General features: G+C 42.9%; 1 protein-coding gene across 1 annotated transcript in view; it reads left to right on the forward strand.

The window, feature by feature from the left end:
• Window positions 1-24,641, forward strand: part of sema6bb (sema domain, transmembrane domain (TM), and cytoplasmic domain, (semaphorin) 6Bb) — a 120,553-nt gene that overhangs the window by 43,470 nt on the left and 52,442 nt on the right. Inside the window, exons 2-5 of the mRNA XM_018667361.2 lie at window positions 13,355-13,480; window positions 14,971-15,085; window positions 20,608-20,668; window positions 20,799-20,861. Of these exons, the coding sequence (XP_018522877.1) occupies window positions 13,372-13,480; window positions 14,971-15,085; window positions 20,608-20,668; window positions 20,799-20,861 (348 nt within the window). The 5' untranslated portion in view covers window positions 13,355-13,371. The remainder of the gene's footprint in view (window positions 1-13,354; window positions 13,481-14,970; window positions 15,086-20,607; window positions 20,669-20,798; window positions 20,862-24,641) is intronic.

Here is a 24,641-nt window from a genome sequence, read left to right on the forward strand (position 1 = left end):
TTTAGGAGTTTGTTACTGTACTACAGCTTTCGTTGTGTCCACCTACACACGCTGAATGCATCATATTTACATTTGCCCGGGGCTATTCTTAAACACTGGAAACTTAGGCAGAAGTAGACCAAGCCGGTCTTAAGGAAAAGTGGGTACATGCAAATTGCCGCATCACAAAACAGATCCTGGAACTCATTGAACATCACAGATTGAGGATATACAACTCTGTAAGAGTATCCAAAGGAAGAGTTTTCTTTTCATGCAAAATTGGACAACAATTCCCTGAGGCATTCCCCTCTCTTATCTATTTTCGGGTAAACTAAAATTCCTGAGTATCTGTCGGATTTCCTACATGATAAAGAGTGTTGGAAGAAAACTTCTGGTGAAACCAAGCCATGCAATTTTCCTCAGTGCCTCATTGTTTGTCCTATTCTCAGTGTTTTTAAATGGCAGCCTCTGTCAACAGCCACAGCGGGGGGATTAGTCTCCTCTCTGTTTGGCTCCGCAGCGTTATACCCTGTTGCTCAAAAGCCCGGAGAAAGACCAATCAATGAACAAGCCACTTATCCTGTTATTCAGAGAACAAAATAATGTCTGTGGCTACCAATCTGCCGGAGTGGAAGGAGCACAAAGAATCTGTGTACCAGAAAGGTGCTTTAATGGGAATATGAGAGAGTGAGGGCTGATGGAGCTGTGTGTTGGATTCTTGTTTTTTGTTACATGGGATTCAAAAGACCCACATGAGCTGCTTCATTCCTCTCCACTGACTTCATGACAGGTAACACTGAGAGAATAGCTCCAGTGTACAACCTTTCAACCTAACATATCCTTAAGCACGCGCTGTACCCCTTCTTCTTAATCAATACTACGTGTCCTGTGTGCACCTCACCTGAGCCGCTCCTCTGTAAATGCTTTTCTCGCACTAGTCACACCTCAAGCTCGCCAAGGTATTCCTCTGCGCTCATCGTTTTGTCTCTGATTTTATTGAATTAACTTGACAACCAAAGCAGGGGAGGGGGGGGCATTGACTTCCAAGGGAAATGGCTTTTATTGATTTGATCCGCTCCACGAGATGCCAGGTACTAAATGACATTGTCGAACATCCCAGCGATCGTAGGCCCGGTGAGGAGGCTCGAGCCTTGAGCCCGTTTTATGCAAATAAGAGTGGATGTTGCTGGCTGACTAAGCGGAGAAAAAAAACCCCCATTGAGATGTTATCCGTGAAGTGTGTCATGTGAATGCATTTATTTTTTAAGTCGAACTCGACGGATGGAGGCTAAGCCCGAGAGCCTCATGGGGTAAAATAAAGAAAAGGAGCTGTCAACCATAACACATCTTCTTTGACCACCCGCCTCGGTCATTCGGGTCAAGGAATCAGCATCTCTTTTAATTTGTGGCTGAGCCTTGGACCATTGTTTAACGAAGCTAAAGGACCTCTTTTGTGCCTATTACTCTACCATGTAGAGCTACTGAATGGGCACGCTCTTCTCTTTAAATTGACTGCACTCACCACACTTCTTCATGTTCTCCCTCTCCTCTAATTTCCCCTTTTCTGCCCCCCCGCGCTCCACTACCTCGTCATCTGTCTCACCATTGTTATCGCTGTCTGCACCAGAGATGACCGCCTCCCTTCACTCCCCCGCTTCATGACTTATAACTGTGTGTGCTTGGGTAGAAATCTCCTTAGGAGGAAGTGTCTGTAAACATGTAGCTGCTGTATCTCTCTCTCTCTCTCTCTGCACAACTGCCTCTCCTCTCACCATCTTCCCCATCCTCCTTTCCTCTCCTTTTCTCTCTGCCCTTCAGCTTTTCAAAGCTCACTCTTTAAAAACTCGTCCTGTGAAACTCATCCAGCATCCCACAGCCACCCACCCCGATTCAGTCACCATAACCAAATCCACTTTAACACAGGCACAAACACATCCCAGAGCCTCGGAGCTCAGGGGGGGCAGGAGCACTGAGAAATTTTGACAGGAGGAGGGGGAAAGAAGAGAGGGCAGTAAAATGTCAAGCTGGTGGGTAAAAGTGAGCAATCTTCACCGAGCACTTCTAAGTAAACCATCCAGTCTTTAGTGTCTTAAATCCCATCAGTCTGAGCCAGGATGGGGGGTGGGTTGGGGGTGGGTTGGGGGGTGGAGTGCATTAAAATGTAGGAGCAAAAAGAAAGACATGATTTGCTGTGATGGGATGAGAGCTGGAGCAAGAGCAGGAGGAGAGGGAGAAGGAATGTGAGATAAATACAATGAGGTAGAGGTGGGGAAACGGGGGGTTTGACACCAGCGAAGACAGATTGGAGAGAATAGATGCAGATAGAAGCAGAGAGACGAAGACACGGGGAGTGAGAGCAAGAAAGATAGAGACATATATGGCTGAGCTGGCAGCCTCCTTCGCTGATTAACATGCTTCTCAGACACGGTGAGAGGGATCAAACTTGAACACAGCCAGGCCTGGGAGTTATGCCTGCAATGCAATGGTAGTGCTTATGTGTGTGTGTGTGTGTGTGTGTGTGTGTACGTGTATATTTCTTTTTGTTTGTTTGTTTTGGGTTTCGATCCACTGCTCAGGCACACATGCAGGAATGTGTCTTTGTTCTCAGCTGCTTTGTGTGTGCACAGTCGTCAACCGGAGACGTCTGTTGATTGACACTGCAGAGTGTGAGAGTGTGTTTGTGTGTGTGTGTCTGTATGCCACACGAGATGTGACATTCAAAGCAAGAGGGAGAGATAAAGCAGAAAAGGGATCCCAGAGTTACTGTAGTGCATGAACTTGTATTGAAAGCGATACAGGTGGAATTTATCTGACTAAATTGGATGAGCAGGTGGCTGATCTGTGGTGAGAGAAGATTGAGTGGGGAAAAAAGACTTGTGTGTGAGGAAATGGTGAAAAGGAGGAAGGAAGGTTAGGGAGATGTGTGTATGAGTTTCAAGTGCGCGCAAGCCTTGCAATGCATGGCTCAGGTGCACGTGTAAAACGTGTGGGTCGGTGAGGGACTTGGAGGTAAGCTTCTCTATCTCTACCGGTGCCAGCCCTGCTCTGTCGGCCTTCCGCTGGGAGAAGATACTGCGCCTCCCTGTCTCTGTCGGGGGAAGAGAAAATTGCTTTTAGATACTGTTTATGATGGGGGCGGTCACAGTGGAGCGTTTTGACAAGATGATCTTCCTGTGAAATTCGCCATTATAAATAAAACATCTGGACACAGCTGATGGACATATTATTCCTGAATGGTATATAGCTTGTGGCTTATACAGCAATTCTGCACAGTGAATTATTTCGCCATCAACTTTGTTTTGAATATGCCGATCATGACAGTAGAAACCAAGCAGTGGCTTCATCTGGCAGAGCTTTGTGCGCTGTGCAGGGGTAGGGTAGATAGAGGAACACTAGGTAAACACCATTAGCATACAGAGATGTCACTGTGAAGCCCAAAATGTATACACACCTCCCTGTTCCTTCTCCTCTCTCTGTCTTCCTCTGCTGACGGCTCTGTTCTCCTCCAAAACAGAATCGCTTAGATAGACAATTTCATGCTGCCCTTTCACATACATTTTATTATTCAAAAGTAACTGTGTTTTGTAGAATCTGACCTTGTAAATGCTTTGTTCAACCACTCTGTTGTGTTTAAGAGGCCCGGTCATTTTGTGTTTTCAAGTTTACTTGTTATTCCTCCTGGCAACCTGCCAGTGCTGAAATTTAAATTCGACATTTTGGGAAATACGCTCCTACTGTATGCTTTCCATGAGTTAGAGAACATCAAAGACTGCAAGCAGGGAGAAATGGCATTGAATATGCCTTCCAGCATCTCTAAAGCTCACTAATTAACACATTGTATCTTGTTTGTTTTATGGAGGGGGTTATGTGCAGGACTGCTTCTTGGCTGCGTGCAGTGACTTCCTGTAGTCTCCGCTGGTTTCCCAGCAACCTCGCAGTGACGACAAGACTCCATGAAGAAAATGCCTCCGGCCATGAAATAGTCAAGCACATAACCCTCATAAAAGTACAACCTATCATTTTTACATATCAGTATCAGTACAGATTAAGCATACATGATGAACGTGTGGACTATAAAAATAAGGGTAAAAGGTAAAGGTAGGCATTATTACATCACTACACTATTGGTAATAATAGCAATAATGTGCTCTGCATTACAGTGTTTTCCCTTTAGGGCTCATTATTTTTCAGTTGTTTCTTTCTCTCTTTTTTTCTTAAAAAGGATGAAAACTGGATTACAGCTATCAAGGTGAGAAATGCTCAGCACTTGAACCATTTATTGTTTTTATTTACTCAGTAAGAACGACTCATAATCAGGAGGCCATTTGCATCCTCCAACTATTTTTCTCTATACTTTCTATTACCAAAAGGAGGCATTAAAATCTAAGTGGTAGTATTAATGCTCAGAAGCAAGCAGTAGACTCTGCAGAGTCTGTTTTCATTTTTCAATGCACTGCACTCTCCCCTAAATGTTCTATTTTTGACCACCCCCATGCCCCCACTGATAGTCACTTGTTGCCATTACAATAAATCCACCTCTCCCCTTGATTCACAAGCAAAAAGGGCAAACAGTCTCTGGATGGGAACATATTGCCCTATTGAGTTACTCCTGAGTATTTATGCAAGATAATACTTGTCCTTGGGGGAAATTTAGCCGAATAATCACATCAAGAGGGGTTCTGTCATGCTGTAGAACCTCTTACTGCCATTAGCAAGGTTTCTGTATTATTTATAACCATGCTAGAGATTATCGCCTTGTGTGTTTTCCTGTACTGGCTTTATGGAGCCTCCAGCTAGTGATGGATGGAGTTGCTTTTAGCCTCCCGTCAGTCTCAGAGTGTGTTTTCTTTTCATTTTTACTGCAGCGTAGCTTGGTTCCTCCTACATGGATGGTTTAAGTGTGATTTATGGCCTTGGTCCCTGAACTCTGCCCTGCTAATGATGGTTGTAAACTGATGGGAAGCCAAAGGTCAGGCCTATCTCCACTGTTGTGACGTGACATGATGTTTCTCCTTGTCTCACGCATCGCTCATTTTGATGATTGAGATCATAGTCAGAACTGCTTCGAAAGAGAGGAATGTTGAAACTTAAAAGATGAAAGAAACAAGGAGTTGTAACGCAGAGGGTAAAAAAATAAAAGATACGCGCAGGATGGAGAATAAAAGATTTATCTCACTTTTCTTTGGAGAATCTTCGTCCTAAAACACAGACCTATAATTAACCTGTAGACTCATGCATACGTTGCCAGACAGTGCCGCAAAAATCTTTGTTCTACTCTTTCCAGCTTGCGACTACAGTTCCTCCATCTGCTGGTGTCTCTGCAGCTGTAATTTTGAGGACTGTGAAGGTTAATGACACCGACACAACTCTGAGGAGAGCTCCAGTAATACTCGTAGATATCCATTCATCAACAATAAGCTATTACAGGTATTACATTACTGCTCTGTCATCCAGCGCTCTTCAGTGGGGCTACCTCTCGCCTGTTAATGGGGGCACATCCACTGCAGAGAGAAATAGTCAGAGATTATCTTATTCCAGTGCCAACCTTTAAATCCCCTGAAATGATACATCCATTAGACACATGGTGCTGTCTAATAAAAGATACAGTACTAACTGATGTAACTGGCTTCACTATTAGGCAGCAGAGACAGCGGACATGTTCTCGTAGTCTGATTCTGATAAAAGAGGAGTGTTATAGAAATGTTTTGTCTTATGGCACATGCTGCACATATTTTCCTCTACATAAATCTATGGTTCTTCTCAGTGCATAGGGAAAATCAGTGTTCAGTGCAGAAAGGTCACTCTTCACTTTTCATTTACTGCGCACACCCCCTCTTTTTTTCTCTCTCGACCTTTTCCTCTCTCGCTCCCTCTCTCTCTTTAAATATGTGTGATGTTATTGAGGCTCCAGGATTTCATGGTGATGCAGATATCTAGTAAACAGACCCTAGGTCACTGAAGTCCCAGGCAAAGGGTTGAAATCTTGTGTGCTTTTTGCTGTAGTGGAAGGGAATCCCTACATCGTTTTTACATTAGGCCTGAGAAAGATAGAGGAGGAAGACTGTGGCTTGGCTTAAGTGAAGGCACAATGCCCAGAGGAGATGTGTGTGTTTGTTGGTTTGTTGTGTGTGTGTGTGTAGAGTATGTGATGTATGTGCTCATGTATATGTGTATCTTGCTCAGTATTCAGGGAGGAGGTAAACTGTTTGGGGTTAAGGAGAGCAAATATGAAGTGGTTTTCAGGAAAGCAAAGAAAAGTTTATTCATATAGAACATTTTATTCCATTGTGGATACTGTTCACAAACAAACAACAAGACCAATCAGATACAGTTTAAAACACAAACACAACAAAACTAATCAGATGCACTGGGGGAAAACAAATGTTTTCAGCCTGCTTTTTAACTGTGTTCAAATTGGAACATATCTAATGCAATCTGGCAAAGTGTCCCAGAAGCAAGGACCATAAAAACCACAACCTGCTTTATCAACTTGTGGTTTTATTGTTGGAACAACCCGAGAGGGCCTGTGCCAGATGACATACAGTAGGAGATCTGATGGGTGTACATATGGAATCAGCAGGTCAGAGAGGTACTGTGGAGCAAGGCCATGTAGGGCCATATAGACACAAAGTAGGAAAGGGTGGAGGAGAAGGGTGTTTCACAAAAATAACCAGTCAGCCCAGAAACTCCTAAAAATGTTGTTATATTGGACAATTTCACACCTCAAGTGCTAAACTTAACTGCCAGTGCAGAAAGTATTGTGCCCCTCATGAGGCAAGGCTGAAAGTACGGATGTAGAGGTGGTGGTTGGGCATGTAGCACGTTTGACATGCATGCAGAAGTTTGCATCCTGTCCAAGACCTGCAATTAAGGCATTTTTATTAACCCATAGCAATGGTATTTTCCAATCTTAAACTGTTTCAGTTGCCTAACTGTAACCATGCCAAATATATATATATGCCATAACCACAAAATTTTCCTAACCTTAGCCACAGGTTATTAAAGAAAGTAAAAAAAATTTTTGAACACTGTCACTGGACATAAAAAATAATAACAACAAAATAATAAAAATAAAAAGTTGGCAATAGATGCAACTCGGGGTTTTAAAGAACTGTCCAATATTAACATTCTTGTCTGGCAAAACAACACAAAATAAGCACATGTATGTTTCTCTGCATCTTTTAATAAGCCTCTTACTATATTTTTAAGTTTAAGAAGACAGTTTTGTTTTATTGACGATGTGGCTCTGGAACATAATCAACAATAACACCAAGATTTATAACTTTTGTGGCTACTGTATTTCCAGGGAGAAAAGCCTAATGAGAACACGTTTCCTGCCACAGAAGCTCAACACCAATAACAAGAAGTTTGGTTTTGTGTTTGCTGAGTTGCAGGAAGTTGTGGCACATCCAGTTTATAATGTCTTTAATGTGCTCAACCAGTGACTTTAAAAGGTTGAGGTCTCTCTAGGGGACAAAGATAGTTTCTGTGTAATGGCGTGTCATCACCACTCGTGACATGCTATTATGGTAACTTACCCTGTCTTTCTGGATTTTGTGGCCCAGAGGCGACATGTGCAACCTAAAATGCAGCGGCCCAAGTCTTGACCTCTGAGGGACCCCGCTCTCCCACACATGATGAGATACAGTTGCTTTAGATAAGTTGCAAACCAGGCAAGTACTCAGCTAGAAGGTCCTTCCCACTAGTCTACTCTTGGCTCAGTGTGAAGATAAATCTGGCAATGTAAAAGTACCATTGGCTCTATGCTCTTCCTCTCTTCTGTGTCTTTGTCTTTCTGTGTCTCTCATTCCCCACATTCTTTGGCTTCACTCTCTATATATCCGGTGTGACTCCCCCTCTCTGTTTGAATGCCTCGCTTGTCTCTCTTTCACCTCTGTTTCTCTTCATCACTCCCTGTAGTGCATTATTTTTGTCATTTTCATTGTCCTGCCTTGTCCTCTCCACATTCTCCCACCTCAGTTTTTCTTATAGCCCGCTGTGTTCATTTCTATCTTTGCCTGAAATCCTCCCTCCCATCCTTCTTTCTCACATCTTATTCTTTATTCCCTTTCCTCCTCACATCCCTGCCACGTACAGGATCTTATGTTATTGCTGATTGAAGGAGATCCAAGCAGCATCAGGCTACCACCTGTCATTGATTCTACACACTCCATAAAGCAGCCTCTCCTATCTCTCTAATATGACAATTAGGCCGGTCTCTGGGAAATCTATGGGGTGTCTTTAAGTCCACATAAAGAAAATGGAACAATCATAAAATCCCCCACTGCTTACTTAATACCTTTTCCCATGTACCGGCACAGTCTCATGTACCAAATTCTGAAGGTCATCTCAGTGATGTGGAGCAATAAAAGCAGAGAAAAGTGAGGCTCATCCTTGTGCCTGCAGCAGAGGACTGTTTCTTTGAACATTAATTCCTCTTCAAAGGTTATTAATTGTTTAAAGGATCAAACCCAAAGTCTTTTGGTAGTTTGAGTGTGTTTCCCTTACAATTACAAAGGTTATTAGAGCTTGAAACCCATCAGGTTGTTGTTGGCTCCCCTCCAGTATTATCTCTTTTTTCAGAGTATTATTGGAAACTGTGCATTTACTCAAAACGAGGTTCTGATAGTAGCTGACGTCGTCTTCTACTGAGCCTGTTCTACCACCACTACTACTACTTCTGCTATTGTTTTATAAAGACTAACAGTGAAGAAGCAAATCTTTTACATGACCACACGTGTTTTTCACTGAAAACAGCTGTCTGTTGCAGCTAGAAATGATTACAGCATTGAGAGTGAACCATAACTGTGAAGTTTTAGACCCGAAATCCAAAACAATGAAATATGTTTAAATGCACCATAGACCCAAGGAGAAATGCAGAATATATTCAGTACCTGCAAATCATATAGGAAACATGAACAGGAAAAAAAACTAGCCAACAGGAAAACATAATTTTCCTTGTAAAATGATGATAAAAGGATTAGAGTGGAAATAGACCATGTTTAAATTCATTCTTCCTCTGTGGAGGCTTTTTGAAGCTGGGTGACCGGTGTGAAAGGGGATTATATCTTGAGTACTGTATTCTACCAGAACTGATACCTCTGCATAATACTTGACAACCACTCTGTTAAATATTTTAATCATAAATACCCTAACCACCACCACTGTGTCCCCATTAATGCTGCTCCATTTCATTTCCATTTTCCCTATATCTAGGACACGCATAATCTCGGTTTTCTTTCAACCGTTAGTCCAATTTTTAGTGCAAGTACCTCACGGCTGTGTGATGGAAACACACTGAGAACGTACACATCGACAAGACTGTGGCTGAGGGAGAGCAAGAGAGAAACCAAGGCATAACGAGCTGGCGAAAGAGAAAATGTCGAGAGACTGCAGAGAGGAGAGAGTGAGAGCCATGGCAACCGTAATAAGTGACAAAAGCATTTCAGAGCATATTAGTGCCTTCATTTGATGATGAGGTGTTCTATTTGCATGCAAAGTATCCAAACCCCTGCAGCAGAGGGTCACTACCTCTGCATAACCAGCATCCAGTTCCACGTTGCAGGCATTCCTTGCATCTCCTCATCTCCATCAAACCAGTTCCTCTTTTCCTTTAAGCCTCTGCCTCTTCAGCCTGACTTTACTCTGTATCAGAACTGTATTGGTCTCCATTAGGGCTTCACTGAAGACAATAGACATCATTGATTTGCTGGTGATTTGTTAGCTAAGTAATCTAAGTTGCCCACCGTGGTTATCATCATGAGGAGGTATTGATGGGAGTCCGGGGAGACATTGCACCCTACACATTCACCTCCCTCCAACTTTTCGGCAGCTAAATTATCTCTTGATGACTTTGTTTAGGAAATTACCTGCCTAAACACCCATAATCAAATTGATCTGCGGCTGTTGAATAGGGCAAATTAAGAAGTCTTTGTAAATCCTCTTGAAGCGAGTGGAGCACGGTGGCGGCTTCAGGAGGCCCGTTTCATTAATAGTAAACTGAAGTTTCACTTAACCAGCTATCGTTTGCATTTTTTCTCAGTTGTCACCAGTTGGCTTCTGTATTAACTTGGCACCCAAATAAGGCTGTTGGGATGGTGCCCGAAATCAAGCTCAATCCCTGAATATATTTGTCACTCCACTGGAAACAATAGTCCCCACAGTGAAGGAACTGACACAATAATTTGCTACTGTCAGTATAGTTTTTTAAAACTTTTTTAAATCCATGGAGCCCACACACTCTGTGCCTGCTTCAATATGGCTTCGCTGACATCAACTGCCATTTCAGTTTCGTACACGGAGTGCTATAGCACCCTGGGGTTGAATATTTTGGATTAGTGTCTCCTCCAAATGGCAAAATGTATATGTGACTAGCAGTATGCCTCGTTCAATGATAATGGCATACTACTGTACAGCTTGTGCCATGCAGCCGAGGCTTCTGAATGGACTCGGCTGCAGCCATTTGTCATAATTACAAAGATGCTTTGGCTCTGAACTATTTGCGCACCCACACACACACACACACACACACATGTACACAATAGACTCACACATACACACTCGCTTTAATACTTGTGTATCTACTTATTCTGCTGTCCCATGAAATTGTATAGCCCAGGGTGTCTAATTATACTAATCGAATGCGTACCGCCTGACATTTATTCATACATTATTAATAGCAGAAACAATAGAATCTCTGATTGGATATACTGACTTCCTGACTTCTCATCGTGTCTCTCTCCCTCTGTTTCTCACTTATCTCTCACTCCATCTCTCTCTGTCACTACCCTGTGACCTCCTTTCTTCTCTCGGTGACTCCTTCCCCTTTACCTCCTGTAATTTTGCTTGTGGGTGTTGAGTAATTAGCATGCCTCCCACTTTTATTCTGATGTCAGAGCAGGGAATTTGAGAAATGTCCCATAAAGATTATGTGTCCTGATAAGGTTATGTCTGGGACTCCATTAAAGAGATGGGCTGCACAATGGCTGTTTGTATCCCTCGGGGGAGAGAGAGTGTGTGAGAGAGAAAGAATGACTGACTGAGGAAAGGGAGCTGGTACCATACCCATACTGTACTGTACAGTATATCGGCTTTCTCCATTACTGCATTTTAAAGTATTTGTTAATTTCCTGTTTTACTTTTTTTCTGCACTTCAGAATTCAACATTCAATTCAACATGAATATACATACATTTGTATGTATAGTCAACATGCTATGTATATAGTACTTTCTTAAAGGAAGACTAATGTATCTTCTTAAAGAAGAAAAGACACATTGTTTTTTATGTTAGCAAACAGAAGATATTTAGACAGTTGACACTGACTTGCTGATTCTTACTTACTTTATCCAGTGCTACTGTTATACCAGTATATGTTTCAGCATTTATTATTGTCTCATAATGTGTTAATTCCCCTGAATGTGACTGCAGCGTTGCTGCTATGATACAACAGTGGGCTTCAGCTTTGTGGCATCTTTTGGACACAGTGGTTTTCTGTCTCACATCACAGTGCGTCAGTGCACGCCAATAGAGAAATGGCTTGTGCAGCTTGGTTTGAGGACCTCAATCGGCCTACACAGAGCACTGACCTCAAACCCATCCAACACCTTTGGTATGAACCGGAATACTCAATCACTAATGCCCAAATCAGTGATGCTCTAAATGGGACCAAATCCTTGCAGCCAGACTCCAAAATCTTGTGGAAAACCATCCCTGAAGAATAGAGGCTGTCAGAGCAGCATATTAATGGCTACAGTTTTAGAATAACATGTTCAGCACACATGCATGTCATTTTTGGAAAACATGCTTTTGGACCTGCAGTGCATAAATATATTAGCTAACTTTTTAAAATGCATTTAGCATTTCAGATACATTATGTAGCCTCTTATTTTTGTACTATCCTCACCACTGCAGTTGTTGTTTATTACAACTACTTTGATTTTATCATAATTCTTTATTGCAATAACTAAAATAATATATATGTAATATAATAAAGTTAGTACGTGTAACAAAATACAGCTCTCAGCTCTCAAACCCACAATGCAATTCAGGTGACTGTTGAACTGAAGATGAACATGAAGACTCCAACAGCAATAAAGACTGAGACAGAAAGAGCATATGCGTGGTGGATACTGTACATTCAGGAAGGTGTTTGGTTTTGCATTGTTTCATGCATTGTGCATCTGTTACCACAGTAAAATGCCAAGACACTTTGCATAAAGAAATCCAACCTTGAGTATTCAAAGAGATGTTGCAATTGTGCATGACTGAAACAAATGTTTTGTGTTTGCAGAGGTGGGGATAGAAATTCTCTCTACTTGATTTTCATTGCAAATTATTCAATGTAGCATTCAGCGTTAAGATAGCAGCAAGATTAAAGTGGAGTTATGGGTTTTTGTAAATTACAGTGTGTGAAATTTTTAGGAAAAGTTCCCTACCAAGGCAGTATAGAGAGGGAGAAATTGATAGATAATTACAGATGAATCAAACCTCAAGATATGACAACGGCGTGAATAGTAGTGCTGTTGGATTTGACCGCACATGTGCTACAGTAGCAAAATGAGAGCGTGCAGAGGTAACGGCCTGTCTGTCATGCCGTCTGAGGTTTGTGGCTGAAGTCGACAGCAGTTCTGAGAGCTTTTCTCCCACGAGGCAGAGTGCCGGAGTCATTTTCTATGATGGATCGTGTGGGGTAACTTAATTTGAGTATCATTTGTATTTCCACATGAATCACATCTGAAGACCTGCATGTGCCTTGGTACTGCCCGATGAAAAATACTGACAGTTTAGCTCTGCCGTCAGAGAGGTGATTTGCATTGCTGGCAAGCATTTAATTTAAGTAAACCACCACTTTGCTCCCTCTCTCAGTGTCTTTCATATCCTGGAGAATGCCTGATGTCTGGAGCCTTATTCAGCCTCTCACTCACTCTCTGCCTGTACAGATTTTCCGTTAATCTACAGGCGACATCTTGGACTTTGTCTTGCCTGAGATGTCATCCCCAGCTTCTTCTCCTATGTCTCATACTTTTCAGATTTGTCATAGGTGGTGTGATGTGCTTGATGTGGTGATGCTGTGCCATAATGATCTGGCTGCATTCAGAGCTGACTGGACACTTCTCAGTGGATGACTTAATCCCTCACTCTGAGCAGCTATTTATCTCTCCTCGCATCAGGGAGAAGAGACAGAGATGCTGTGGGAATACAAAGATAGAGCTCCACTTGAGAAAACCAGCCAGCCAGTTAGTTAGTTAGTTTCGTCAGTCGGTGATTGAGTGAGTGAACGTTTCTTTGTCTTTGTGTGTTTATGGATGTCTCACTCCTCTGCCTCATTTAGCAACCACTCACTCCATTTTCTCCTTTTTCTCTTTATTTCCACAGACTACAGTTCTGTTGCTATGGCGACCGTGGCCCCTCCCTGCTTCTTCCTGCTGTGTTGGCTCCTCCGAGCAGCCAGCTCGGCGTTCCCAGAGGAACCGGGGCCCCTCAACTTCATTCCCACAGAAGGTACTGACCCCCTGACTTTTTCACCCTCTAGCCGCCTACTCCCCTGCCTGCCTCTCACCCTTAGGTGCCCTAACACACACAGGGTGTTGCATTTTAGGAGTGGGTGGTGGAGGAGGCCTGGGGTCGTGATGTGGGCTGTTAAGGTCAAACTGGCTCTCACACGAAGGGTGTTGACTGGTGTTCAGGTCAAGAGGTGTGGGGTCACCCATGTGGGGAATGAGAGCAGAGTGTAGGAAGGGGCTTCGACATCCATGACTTTCCCACACACACACACACACACGCACAGACCCTCAAGAGACAGAGCTCCTTAAACACTCAGACTTTGAGTCTCCATATCAGCTTGGCAGTCTCCAGCTCGGGCCAGACCTTGATTGATTGCAGTTCGATAATATTGACTGATGGTTTCCCAGATGAGTCCAGACTCCTTCTTCGCGTATCAATACCACACAGTGGAGAGTAGAGGCTGTCAGGCTACCGAGAGCTACACTGAAACGACTGTGTGCGACTCAGCAGCTGCGGTTTACAGCAGGTATAAGTTCTACTACAAAACACAAATTCATCTGGATGGACAGGAAAGACAAATAGAGGGAAGCATGGAGGTGGACAGAAAAGGAAAGGTGGAGGGCAAGGAGAGAGAAGAATGAATCACAGTGGCTCCCAGGACAGAGTGACGTAGGTGCTTTAGAGAGGAAGAGAGGACAGAAATAAAGCTGAAGCAGACAAAACAGAGAGGTGAATAAGAAGAGAGAAAGGACGAGTGGACTACAGGGTGGGATACAAGAAAGTAGAGAACAAGGAGTTCAGATGATACTGTCTCATTCACCTCAGTCAAGGTCAAAGACAGATGCTGGTTTTCCATCAGTAATCCATCTGATTTATGTTACTTCTGCTTCCCTCTTCACTTTTATATTTACACTGTGGGACATGATTTAAAAAAAAGTAGCTGAACATGTTCCACCACTTTAATCTTTGATTTGTCTCCCTTAAGGTTTCCTTTCCTCCACCTACAGAAACCCTTGTCCTCTGAAACACTTTGAACATTTTGTTGTACTTTTTTGATGTTTTTAAAATGTCACCTGTCTCCATGCCTCTGACTTTCTGAATTATCTGAATCAGTCGGCAGAACATGTATTGCCAAACTCAACAAAAAGCAGCATGTAGATGAACAATTCATCAAACGTGAGTCTCAATCAGTCAACAAAACAAAACTTGTGAACGCAACAGTGACATATGCAGTATAGTTCAGACATCTTTCATTTCCAGAAGATTATTTGTTTGTGCTCTGCTTTGTGTCTCTGTCTGATTAATGCATCAAATATGCTGCTGTTTCAAATGCATGTCTCAAACTTTGTCTCCACTTCACCCTGTTACCGCTGCCAAACTGTCAAAACAAACTAACACAAAACCACTTCTATTTTGACTACTTTGTCAAAGACGGATGTCAGTTTGGGATCAGTCATTGTGTGTTTCTGTTTCTCACTCGCTGACAGTGGTGAGAAGATACCCAGTGTTTCTGGGCCGACCCCACCGAACATGGCTGAGACAAGAGCCTCTACACATCCAGAGGGTCCTGCAAGTCAATCGAACACTCTACATTGGAGCCAGGTACAATGCATGCAGCACACTAACAAACATATTTAAGATTCATTTATGACCATATGTTAGTGACAAGTTTTGAGAAATCTGGTGATATTTATTTAATTGCTTGCACCACATACATATGCAAGTACAAAAATACTCTAGCTCTGTCAGAGTGATTTTGATTTTTTTATTACAACTTTTGTTGTCGTGCAACATTAGCCACATATATTGGACATTATTATAGGAATTAGTTACAATGTCTGAGCCTCAGACTTAAACTCATTCATAAAACACACTATACTATCAGTATTGCATTAGAGACTGTGTGTTGCTTCTTAAATCTTAAATCTTCTTACTTCTTAAATCAATTAATTGTGGTAGAGATGTCAGATATCAGTTGGTTGGTTGGTGCAGCACTTTGGTCAGTGTTTCAACATGCTAACTGTAGGCATGTTAACATGCTGTCCTGCTAATGTTAGCATTCAGCTCAAGGGCAAGCTGTGCCCAAATACAGCTGACACTTAAGTACACTCAGATTATAGCACAAAAACAAGGATTAACAAGGTCAATAGTTTTTCCCCTGTGCCATAAAGCCGACTCCGACCATTAACCTCTCCTTAATATGCTGTCTCCTTAATATACTCTCTCACGTTTCAGCACCTCCATTTGCATTAGTCTGTATTAGTACACAAAAGAAGAGAATCAACAAATGAATTAAATCAATAACAAATAAAAGCTGCAGACGAACATGGAACAGGAACCTGAACAGGAAAGGAAAAAACTAAGCAGAAGGTCATGGAAATATCAGTCAAATACAACATGTACATCCCCACATGGTCATATGGACAAAATAACTGAGGGTGTGAGGGTAAACCATGAGTGTGCAGGGCTTTTAAATGTTACAGCTTAAAGGTCAGTTATTGTAGTTTTTAAGACAGAGCTGTAAACTGTATCAGTAGCTACTCAAAGGTTTCATAAACTGTTAGTGAAATGATTTTTGCAAAGACTTAATGGACTAAATTGCAAACATTGCTAACATTCGTGAGATCGCTACAGAAACCAATCTGGTACAGTAGCTGCATCTGAAGGCTGATATTTGGCCTGACAAATGTGTAGTGTAGTTTGGTCTCCATATGATGATGGTCCCCATATGTCTGTCAGTCTGTTGAATGTGCTGATCATGGACAGGCAGTAGCCCTGGTGGTCAGGTGGGCCAGACGAGGACGGCCCGCTCAGCTGCACCAGGTTTACCCTGTAAGTCTGCATCTGCTGCTCCCCGGAGCCATTCAGGAGCCAACCTGAAACAGACTGAGCTAACAAAAAACATGCACCTCAAGATTTACTGCGCGTGTTGCTCAAAAATTAATTTAGCTTGAAACATGCTTAAAAAAAATGACACACAGTCGGTTTCCACATATGGCACTGGTTATTTGCTGTAGTGGCAGACTGAAAGAAGATTGAAGTGGTTTTCAATAAGAGACGCCACTGTGGTCCAGGAAATGACCCAGTCCCTGGCCTCAAGCGGGTCTAACCTCACCACTGAGAGTTGGTAGTAAATATATCAAACTATGTAACATGGTTCCAGCCATTCTGTCTGCGCTGAGAGGACACACATGCACAAAAAGCCCAATAATAAAACTGCCCTTAGACAACTACAGCTACTGTTTTCTGCTTTAGAATATAACCAGAGCAGAAGCGGTTGTAAAGCAAATGTTCATTTCAATTTACAGCTTCAGAATTTTTTACTGAATAGCAGAGGTAAAATGATACGAATGTCTCAGCCGACCGGATGATAATGAAATGCGAGAATGACAAGCAGAAAGGCAAGGGGTGTCGATGGGAGCAAAAGAGATGCAGAGAAAGAGAGTTTCGGGAGTATATTTATATATTTCTTGTAAGTGCTTAATAGTGTTTGTGGCTTCCTGATGGAAAATGATCAGTCTAGGAAGAAAAAGATCCATGTGCAAATGCATGCATGAGCCAAAGACGGCCCAGTAGGGAGGCAGAGTTTTAAAATGTGTAATGTATAAATAAGTACCTGTGGTGGCAGGCATGACTGCCAAAAGCTCCTACAGAGTGCATGGCCCGATAAGGCGCCTCACTCATCCCCAAATCCTGTCACCATTAGCATAGCTGCTCCTCAGACTGCAAGCACTGCTAAATCCCTGCCCCAAGCACCTGCTGAGAGCAGCTACCTCTCCCTGTCCTCTCCCCATCCTTGCTAAATGAAAATAAACTATGTATTTGGCTGGTGGCAGGTGGAGTAAAGCACCTTGCTGTGCTAAGCCCCTGTCAAGATGAGCAGCTGTGGATCCTGTGGTCTTCAGCACTCAGTCAGATCCAAAAGGCTAATCCACACAGATATAAACCAACTGGGGAGTGTTTACCTATTGACGATTTGACCGAAGGAACGCGGCCAACTCTTGATTAACTGTTCCAAATTTGATAAAGCATAAGAGGTTTTTGCAATCTGTGTCCATGTGTGTCTGTGTGCATGAGTTTAGTATTCACCGGAAAGGGAAAGTGTGCTGACTTACTGCCAGGTCGGAGGTTGCTCAGTTTATTAGCCCGCAGACGCTGACCTCAGAAATCAGTGGTGGTCACAGACAGGTCAAATGACTCACGGCAGACGTACAGGGAGACGATCAGTTGAAGCTTTGCAGGGTAAAGCTGCCAGGCTGCTCAGCTGTAGCGCCGCCAGGTGAGAAAGTTTGCATGCAGACGAGGATACGTATATGGGGAGAGACACAGACACACAGGTGAAGCCACCCACATAGACACATACCACAGATCCTGATTCCACGTTATATATTGGTACTAGTACTAGTACTATAAAGTTTACACCTTGGTGTAATCCTCATAGGATACTGTTTTGATACTTGGTGTACAGTAAATGAATGTAATGTAATTAATCAATGAAATGATACAAGATGGGTAAAGACTGATGTCTTTTAAACTCCCTTTAAACATTCTGTAAAGTTGCTGCTTTAAATTTCAGTACTTTTACTGGGGCAGTGCAGCTAATGAGTATTTTCATCATCAATTAACCTGCCACTTATTTTCCAAATTAATACATGAATAATTTTGTCTATATTTTGTCTCATTTTCTGTATTTATTCAGTTATTTAAGATGTAGTTGTTGGTGGTGTTTGTGATTTGGTGTACAAATCTCAAGTATACATATTGTGAGTTTCATGGAGTTTACAACCCACACAGTTTTGAAATTGCTGCATGCTCAGTGGTCAGGGTGAGTATGTTGTCAAGACGAGGGGTGCAGGTACTTAGCTGAGCACATATTTACAGACACCAAGGTACACGCTCACATACAGAGACATGACACAGAGTGCTGTCCCTCAGTCAGCCGAAGCGCCAAGGTAACTAGGCGGTCAGCTCAGATCTTTCTATTTCAGTTTCATCCAGCCAAGAGGCTTCTCCCGCTTCGCTCCATTTGCAGGCTCAGAAAGGCTCAGCGCCACTCGCACTACGAACCACAAAACTGCAGCTAGCACGAAAAAGAGTAGAGAAAACTGAGAAGAAATATAGGAAAACTTGGCAGCTTAAGAGGTCTCGATCTGACCTAAGCCTGCTTTTGTTTGGCCGGCCAAGAAGAGAGAGTTCACGAGCTGGTCAAGTAAGAAATGTAGGAAATGTTGACAGTTTCTCTGGAGTATTTGTTGACTTTGTGTTAGCCTGGGTCAAAAAGGGTCGGATGCATCTATGAAATAACAGCCCAGGCACGTGCACATTATACACACATACGCACACACATATCACAGACATATACACAAAGCCAGACAAGGGGAGAGAAATAGGGGAGTCTTGATTTGTGGGTTTAAGGACAGGGATTTGTGAGCTGAGGTGCCTTTGTGAGTTAGAAGCCAATGAGTTGAGGTATTTCAAGGCTGTGCGCACATCCTGAAACATAAAGAATAATGAAATCTCTGCACAGCTCACCTTAGCCCTCACACTGAATCCTAACCTTCTGCCACATTAAATCCACTAACACACACATAAACAAACAAAAGCATACAGACCACAGACTTTGCATCATTCAAACAACCTGGAGCAGGCAAGGGAAGAGATGAAGGGAGAGAAAGAGAAGCAGAAGCGTAAATAATTCCCCCTCCTCTGCACTATCACAGGCAACAGTGCTGGCTGCCAGCCACTCTGACTAGGAGGCCTGTTGCTATATTCATTATGTTAATGCTGAGACAACGCTGAAGCAGCCTGGATGAGATTATGCCTCACACTCTGGCCCACTCCACTGTTTGGAGAACGCTTAAACTCTGACCTGTTAAGCGGGGACGCACCAAGCAAGTGTTTGGCGATTTTGTACTCCTTCGCCACTCAGCCTGTTGTCCAGACCCACGAGGTTGAGTAAGAGTGGGAATCTTCTAACGCGCCAACAGGAAGCGAGGATGAATTATTCAGGAGAGGAGCAACCCGACGGCCTACCTGTGCTCTTCTCATCAACCACACATCCTCACAGCTTTCAAAAGGAAAGAAAAAAAAGATGCAAATACACATTGATACATACACACTCAGGTGCTGTGAATACTCACGCAGTTGCACATGGAGGCCCACACATGATAACACCTCACTCTGTCAAAGAAAAAGGAGAACTCAAGAGAGAGCAGACGGGAGGCAGAGCTGGATCAGAGATAGAATCAATACTGCTGCAATAACACGGCTATGGCAGATTTACAGATTAGCCCGTTCAGAGCCTGACCCTTTCGCTTAGATGAAGCCCATGCTTCAGATCAATCCCAACAGATACAGAGGCCTTGATCAGTATGCAAACGTCAGCTGTTAGCTGCCTCGTCCAACTCTCATTTAGTGGGCATTTTCACAGGAACATCCAAGGTTACTGCAGAATTAGCAGGAGATTAGCACTGTGAGAATGCATGAATACATGCATGGTGTTTGGACCACGTGTATGCAGCATGTGCGGGTGTGCAAACATAAGTATAAAAACTTGATTAAATCATCCATTAATTCAATTTCAGGCCTTTGAATAAGACTGATAAGCCAAATTCGGGGGCCTGGCAGCAAATTCAATGCAGCAAGTCAAGTTTAATGAGCAGGAGGCAAAAAGGCGAAGGGGAAATATGAGACATCATTATGCAGTCGGGTTCCATTTCTCATATATATTGGGAGAAATGGAAGACATTGTAAAGCTGCTCCCTAATCTCTGCGGGTGTGATCAACTTTAAAGGAATAAATGTCTCTAATATGTTCGCATTACATAGCTGTGTGCACTGTAGTAAGATTATGCACAAGGTAGAGAATTATTTAGTAGTAAAACCACACAGATTTAATATGTGGTGGAAATATCCATACTCAGAGTTTGTATTGAGTGTCTGATCTGGATTTCATCCAAAAGAAAAATCTGCATCGACTTGCACTGTCCTGAGCCGACAATTATATCCAAGCAGTACCCCTGCATAGGAACATGGGTTGCTTAGTGAAGTGTCTTGCCTTACCTTAAGCTTTGCATAGTGCTGTGTTGGCTGACTGCCCCACTCTATCTCTACCCCTCTTCCCAGGGATGACCTTTTCCGTGTGGAGTTGGACATTGTTGCAGGAGACGAGATGTTTTACAGTAAGGTGAGCGCCTTCTTGACAAGACAAGCATAGCATTTACATCTTCCAGGGAGTTGGGAAATGTCATTTTCTACGACAGAGATGAGCAAATATAGCTCACCAGCAGTGTACCTGTGTGCTTTTTAATGTACAGAAAAGAACATGGGAGTCCAACAAGAATGACATCAGGATCTGCAGGATGAAGGGCAAACATGAGGTGAGGCAGTGTTTAGTGTCTGTTCCTCCATTTATCCTTTTCAAACAGTTCCATTCTCAATCTTTCTCTCTAAAGTAAAAACAATTATATAACACAATAATAGCATGAAAATGGCACATCACATCTGGATTAATAGATTTTTTTGGTCAACCCCTGTCACATACAAGCAGTCATTTGATCCCTTGTAAAAACAAAACTTGCTAATTATAGCAGCCTTAAAGAGTTTCATCATAAATACTGTCAAAGCAGCACTTTTGCAAAAGAGACAGAACAGTAGTTTATACTTTGCACTGAACGGATTTATTGATTTCGAAGAAACGTATTTGAGGTGTTTCTCATTTCATTGCATCAATTGCTGTAAACTGGAATGAGCAGAATCTTTTTTTGCAGCTTGAAATGCAACACAATTTTTGAATGCACAGCGGGCTGAAAATCACTTTTAAACCAATCTGCTTCTATTCAGCTCTCATATTTTCCAGTGAAAGCCGGTAAAGCCCCAAAACAGTGAGAAATGACAGTATATATAGACATCACGCACTGTAGAATGACAATGGACTAAATGTATTGGATAACAGAGGTGAAAAATGTTTTCTCACACTGTCTCTCTTTCTTACTCTATCTCTGTCTCTCGCTCTCTCTCTCTCTCTCTCTCTCTCATACACACACCTTGATCGTCTAAATTATGGCACGTTTTACCTCTCTGCCTGGAGCTTTGGTTTCATTGTGCCAGTTATCTGACTGTCATGCCTGCTGGCACAGCCTCAAGAAGAGGGGGGTTATAACAAGAGTATTATCTCATTGTCCCTGCTCATCTAACCTGTCTCACACACAAACACACACTCTCTCTCACACACACACACATCGATCAGAGGCACAAAGCCACTCCTACCTATACACCACTTGTTCCACCATCATGAGTTTGGAATTCGATTTGTGCCCTCAGTAAATGCAGGTGGGTGTCAGGAAACTGAGGCGGTGAGGAAGAGGTGGGATGAAACGTCCCAGCAGCCACCAGCAGCCCACGCCTGAATACCTCCTGTATCTCCAACACACACACACACACACACACACACACACACACTGCTGTCTGCCACTTATAAACAGCCAGTGTCTCTCACTCTCTCTCTCTGTATGTGTGTGTGTGTGTAGTGGTGATAGTTGTGGTTGATGGGGGAAACATGGGCTCTGTCCCCTGAAGGCAGAGGAAAAAAATGACTTATTTAACACACTGAGAGAACACCTGACATTAAATCTGTGTGAGACAGTGCCAGACAGAAACACAATGGAGAATAGAGGGACAGAGACAAAAAGCTAGGCTGAGAGGAGGACAGGGGGAGGAGGGGAGGTGAGGGAGGTGAGAGAGAGAGGATGGGGGTAGATAAAGGAGGAAACAGAGGAGAGGAGAGGAGAGGCGAGGAGAAGAGAGGTGGGTGGGTGGATTGGGGTGGGGGGGGTAGCGTGGGTCCCTGTTGGCCGCCCCTGAGGAGAGCTGTGGGGCTGACTGAGATATGAAAGGTCTTCTTGCCCCTAATGACTGTGCTGCCTGTTAATGCTGTGAGTCACACGGCAATGTGAGGGAGATAAGAACACTGCCAGGTCGTCTCAGTCAGCTCTCTGGGCTCAGACACATATGAATGGATGTGCTTGTGTGTGCATACACATGTACTCACAAGCACATCCACTCATGCACGCACACACACACACTCAGTAGAGCACAGGGTTTCTAAAAGACACTATGGTCAGTGTGTGTTTTCTTGTGCATATTCATACAGCTTAAAATGTAATGTGTGTAACAATTGATGAAAAAGTATGGAAAAGTTGGAAGTACACACATTAAACCATGTAATGTAATCATGTGCAAAAACAGCAACACAAGCTACAGCCTCAGAAATGACTGTAGAGTTGAGTCACCGCCTCTCTAGCACAGGATGTCAACAAAGAATGTAACATACACCTGTGTTTCCATCCAGTCTTTTTCACCATGCATTTTCTTTCTCATAAAACATCTGTATTTATACATTTCCTTAGAACATTTTTAACCTGTTTACATCCATGTTTGCTACCTCGCAGTCTGTTTGTTCCTCACCACTGTTGGTGCATTGCTACATTTCTGTGGAATAGTGTGAAACCACTGGCAGCCGGTTGCTGACACCATGCATATTTATTCCAATGCGTACAGTACACATGTGTGACCTTGTGTGAGCGATCGCCAGTCTATCACAGGGCTGTCATATATAGACAAACAACCATTCACATTCACATTAACACCTATTAACCTGCATGTCTTTAGACTGCTGGAGGAAGCTGGAGTACCCGTGGAGGACCCACACAGGGACAGGGACATGCGAAGGGGGGAAAAAATGAGGATCACTTAGTGCTTTAGTACAGCTATTTAAATTATTTTGTAATATCAATATAATGACCAAACTAATGACTGAAATGATACCTCATCTAATGTAAAATGATTAACTGTTCATTTTCACCAAAAGCACTCAGGAGTTATAATTAAGAACTGCTAATAAGAACCCCCATTTGAACTTGCAGGTGTGCTCTTTATTTGATATGATTGTAATCTAGTGGATAACCTTTTGTCAAACACTGACCTTGATGAAGTCCTGCTTGTTCGTTAGATACAATAATTGGACCAAAGTGTGCAGTGTCATTTGATTATTTGGCCTTCTTGCACCATAGAATTATTTTTATTATGTCATAACCTTGTGCCATTTGGCTTTAAGACCTAGAAAAGACATTATTTAAGATGTGTTTTGGTATCACACTATCAATATTGCCTTGATGTATCACCCAGCTACAGTATTTACTGAGGGGCTAATATGCTGGAATTCATCAGATTGCTACATGTGTTGTTATTGTTGCCCCCTGTTGCTAACTCAATATTTAACAAAAGAGCAATCTTTTCCTGCCTCTACTGCATACATACACGCAACAAGCATACATGTGGCTGGGTTCATCAGCCCCCATCTACATTATACATGTTATACATATTCATGATTTCAAGTGTCTTTTTTTAACCGCCCTCTCTTTGTCTCTCTCTCCTACACATACATTAAAACAACTAAAAAGAAAAGCTCTACAAACATATCAGGGAGTTATTTTCTGTGTTACACCCCCCCACCTCTTTCTCTCCTCCACCTCACCTCCCAAAAATGTCCTGTTCTGCTTGGGGGACGGTTGTGTCAGATGTGATACATTCGCCACCTCGTAATTGGTTTTGTAATTAAATATTTCTGCTTGGTTGATCACAAAGGACATAGTATTCTCCCTAATTAGGCTGAAAATTCAATATCCTAATTCTTTTGCCTTTTCTCTTCTCCCGTGTTGACCAAACGATTGTTGATGAACGCAACAGTCTGCCTCACTGTCACTCACTCTGCATATTCCCCGTCATATTTTCCTTTGTCCTTTGCTTTCCGCTGTCTCTTTATCTCTCCTGTATTTGCCATTTTCATTGTCTCTTGCTGTCATTGCCTCCGCTTCTTTCACCCCTTCCCTTTCTCTTCCAATGAAAGCAAAAGAGAGCGAGAGATAGCAGGGTGAGACGTTTCCCCCGGAGGTGGCCCAGCGCCAACACATCAGGCCACGGCAGTGTGGCACGTACATGCAAACAAAGGCAGTTCCATACAGAACGCTTTTAAAGAGCGGCTGGGCGTCGTTATAAGCGGCACTTAGTGAGATTGTTTGATCAATATTGCGTTAATCATGCTCTCGGAGGAGCTCTGGGTTTTCAGTCGTCCAGCCTAAATGCCTTTTCTGGGTTGGACT

This window comes from Lates calcarifer, linkage group LG17, assembly GCF_001640805.2.
Source record: "Lates calcarifer isolate ASB-BC8 linkage group LG17, TLL_Latcal_v3, whole genome shotgun sequence".
NCBI lineage: Eukaryota > Metazoa > Chordata > Actinopteri > Centropomidae > Lates > Lates calcarifer.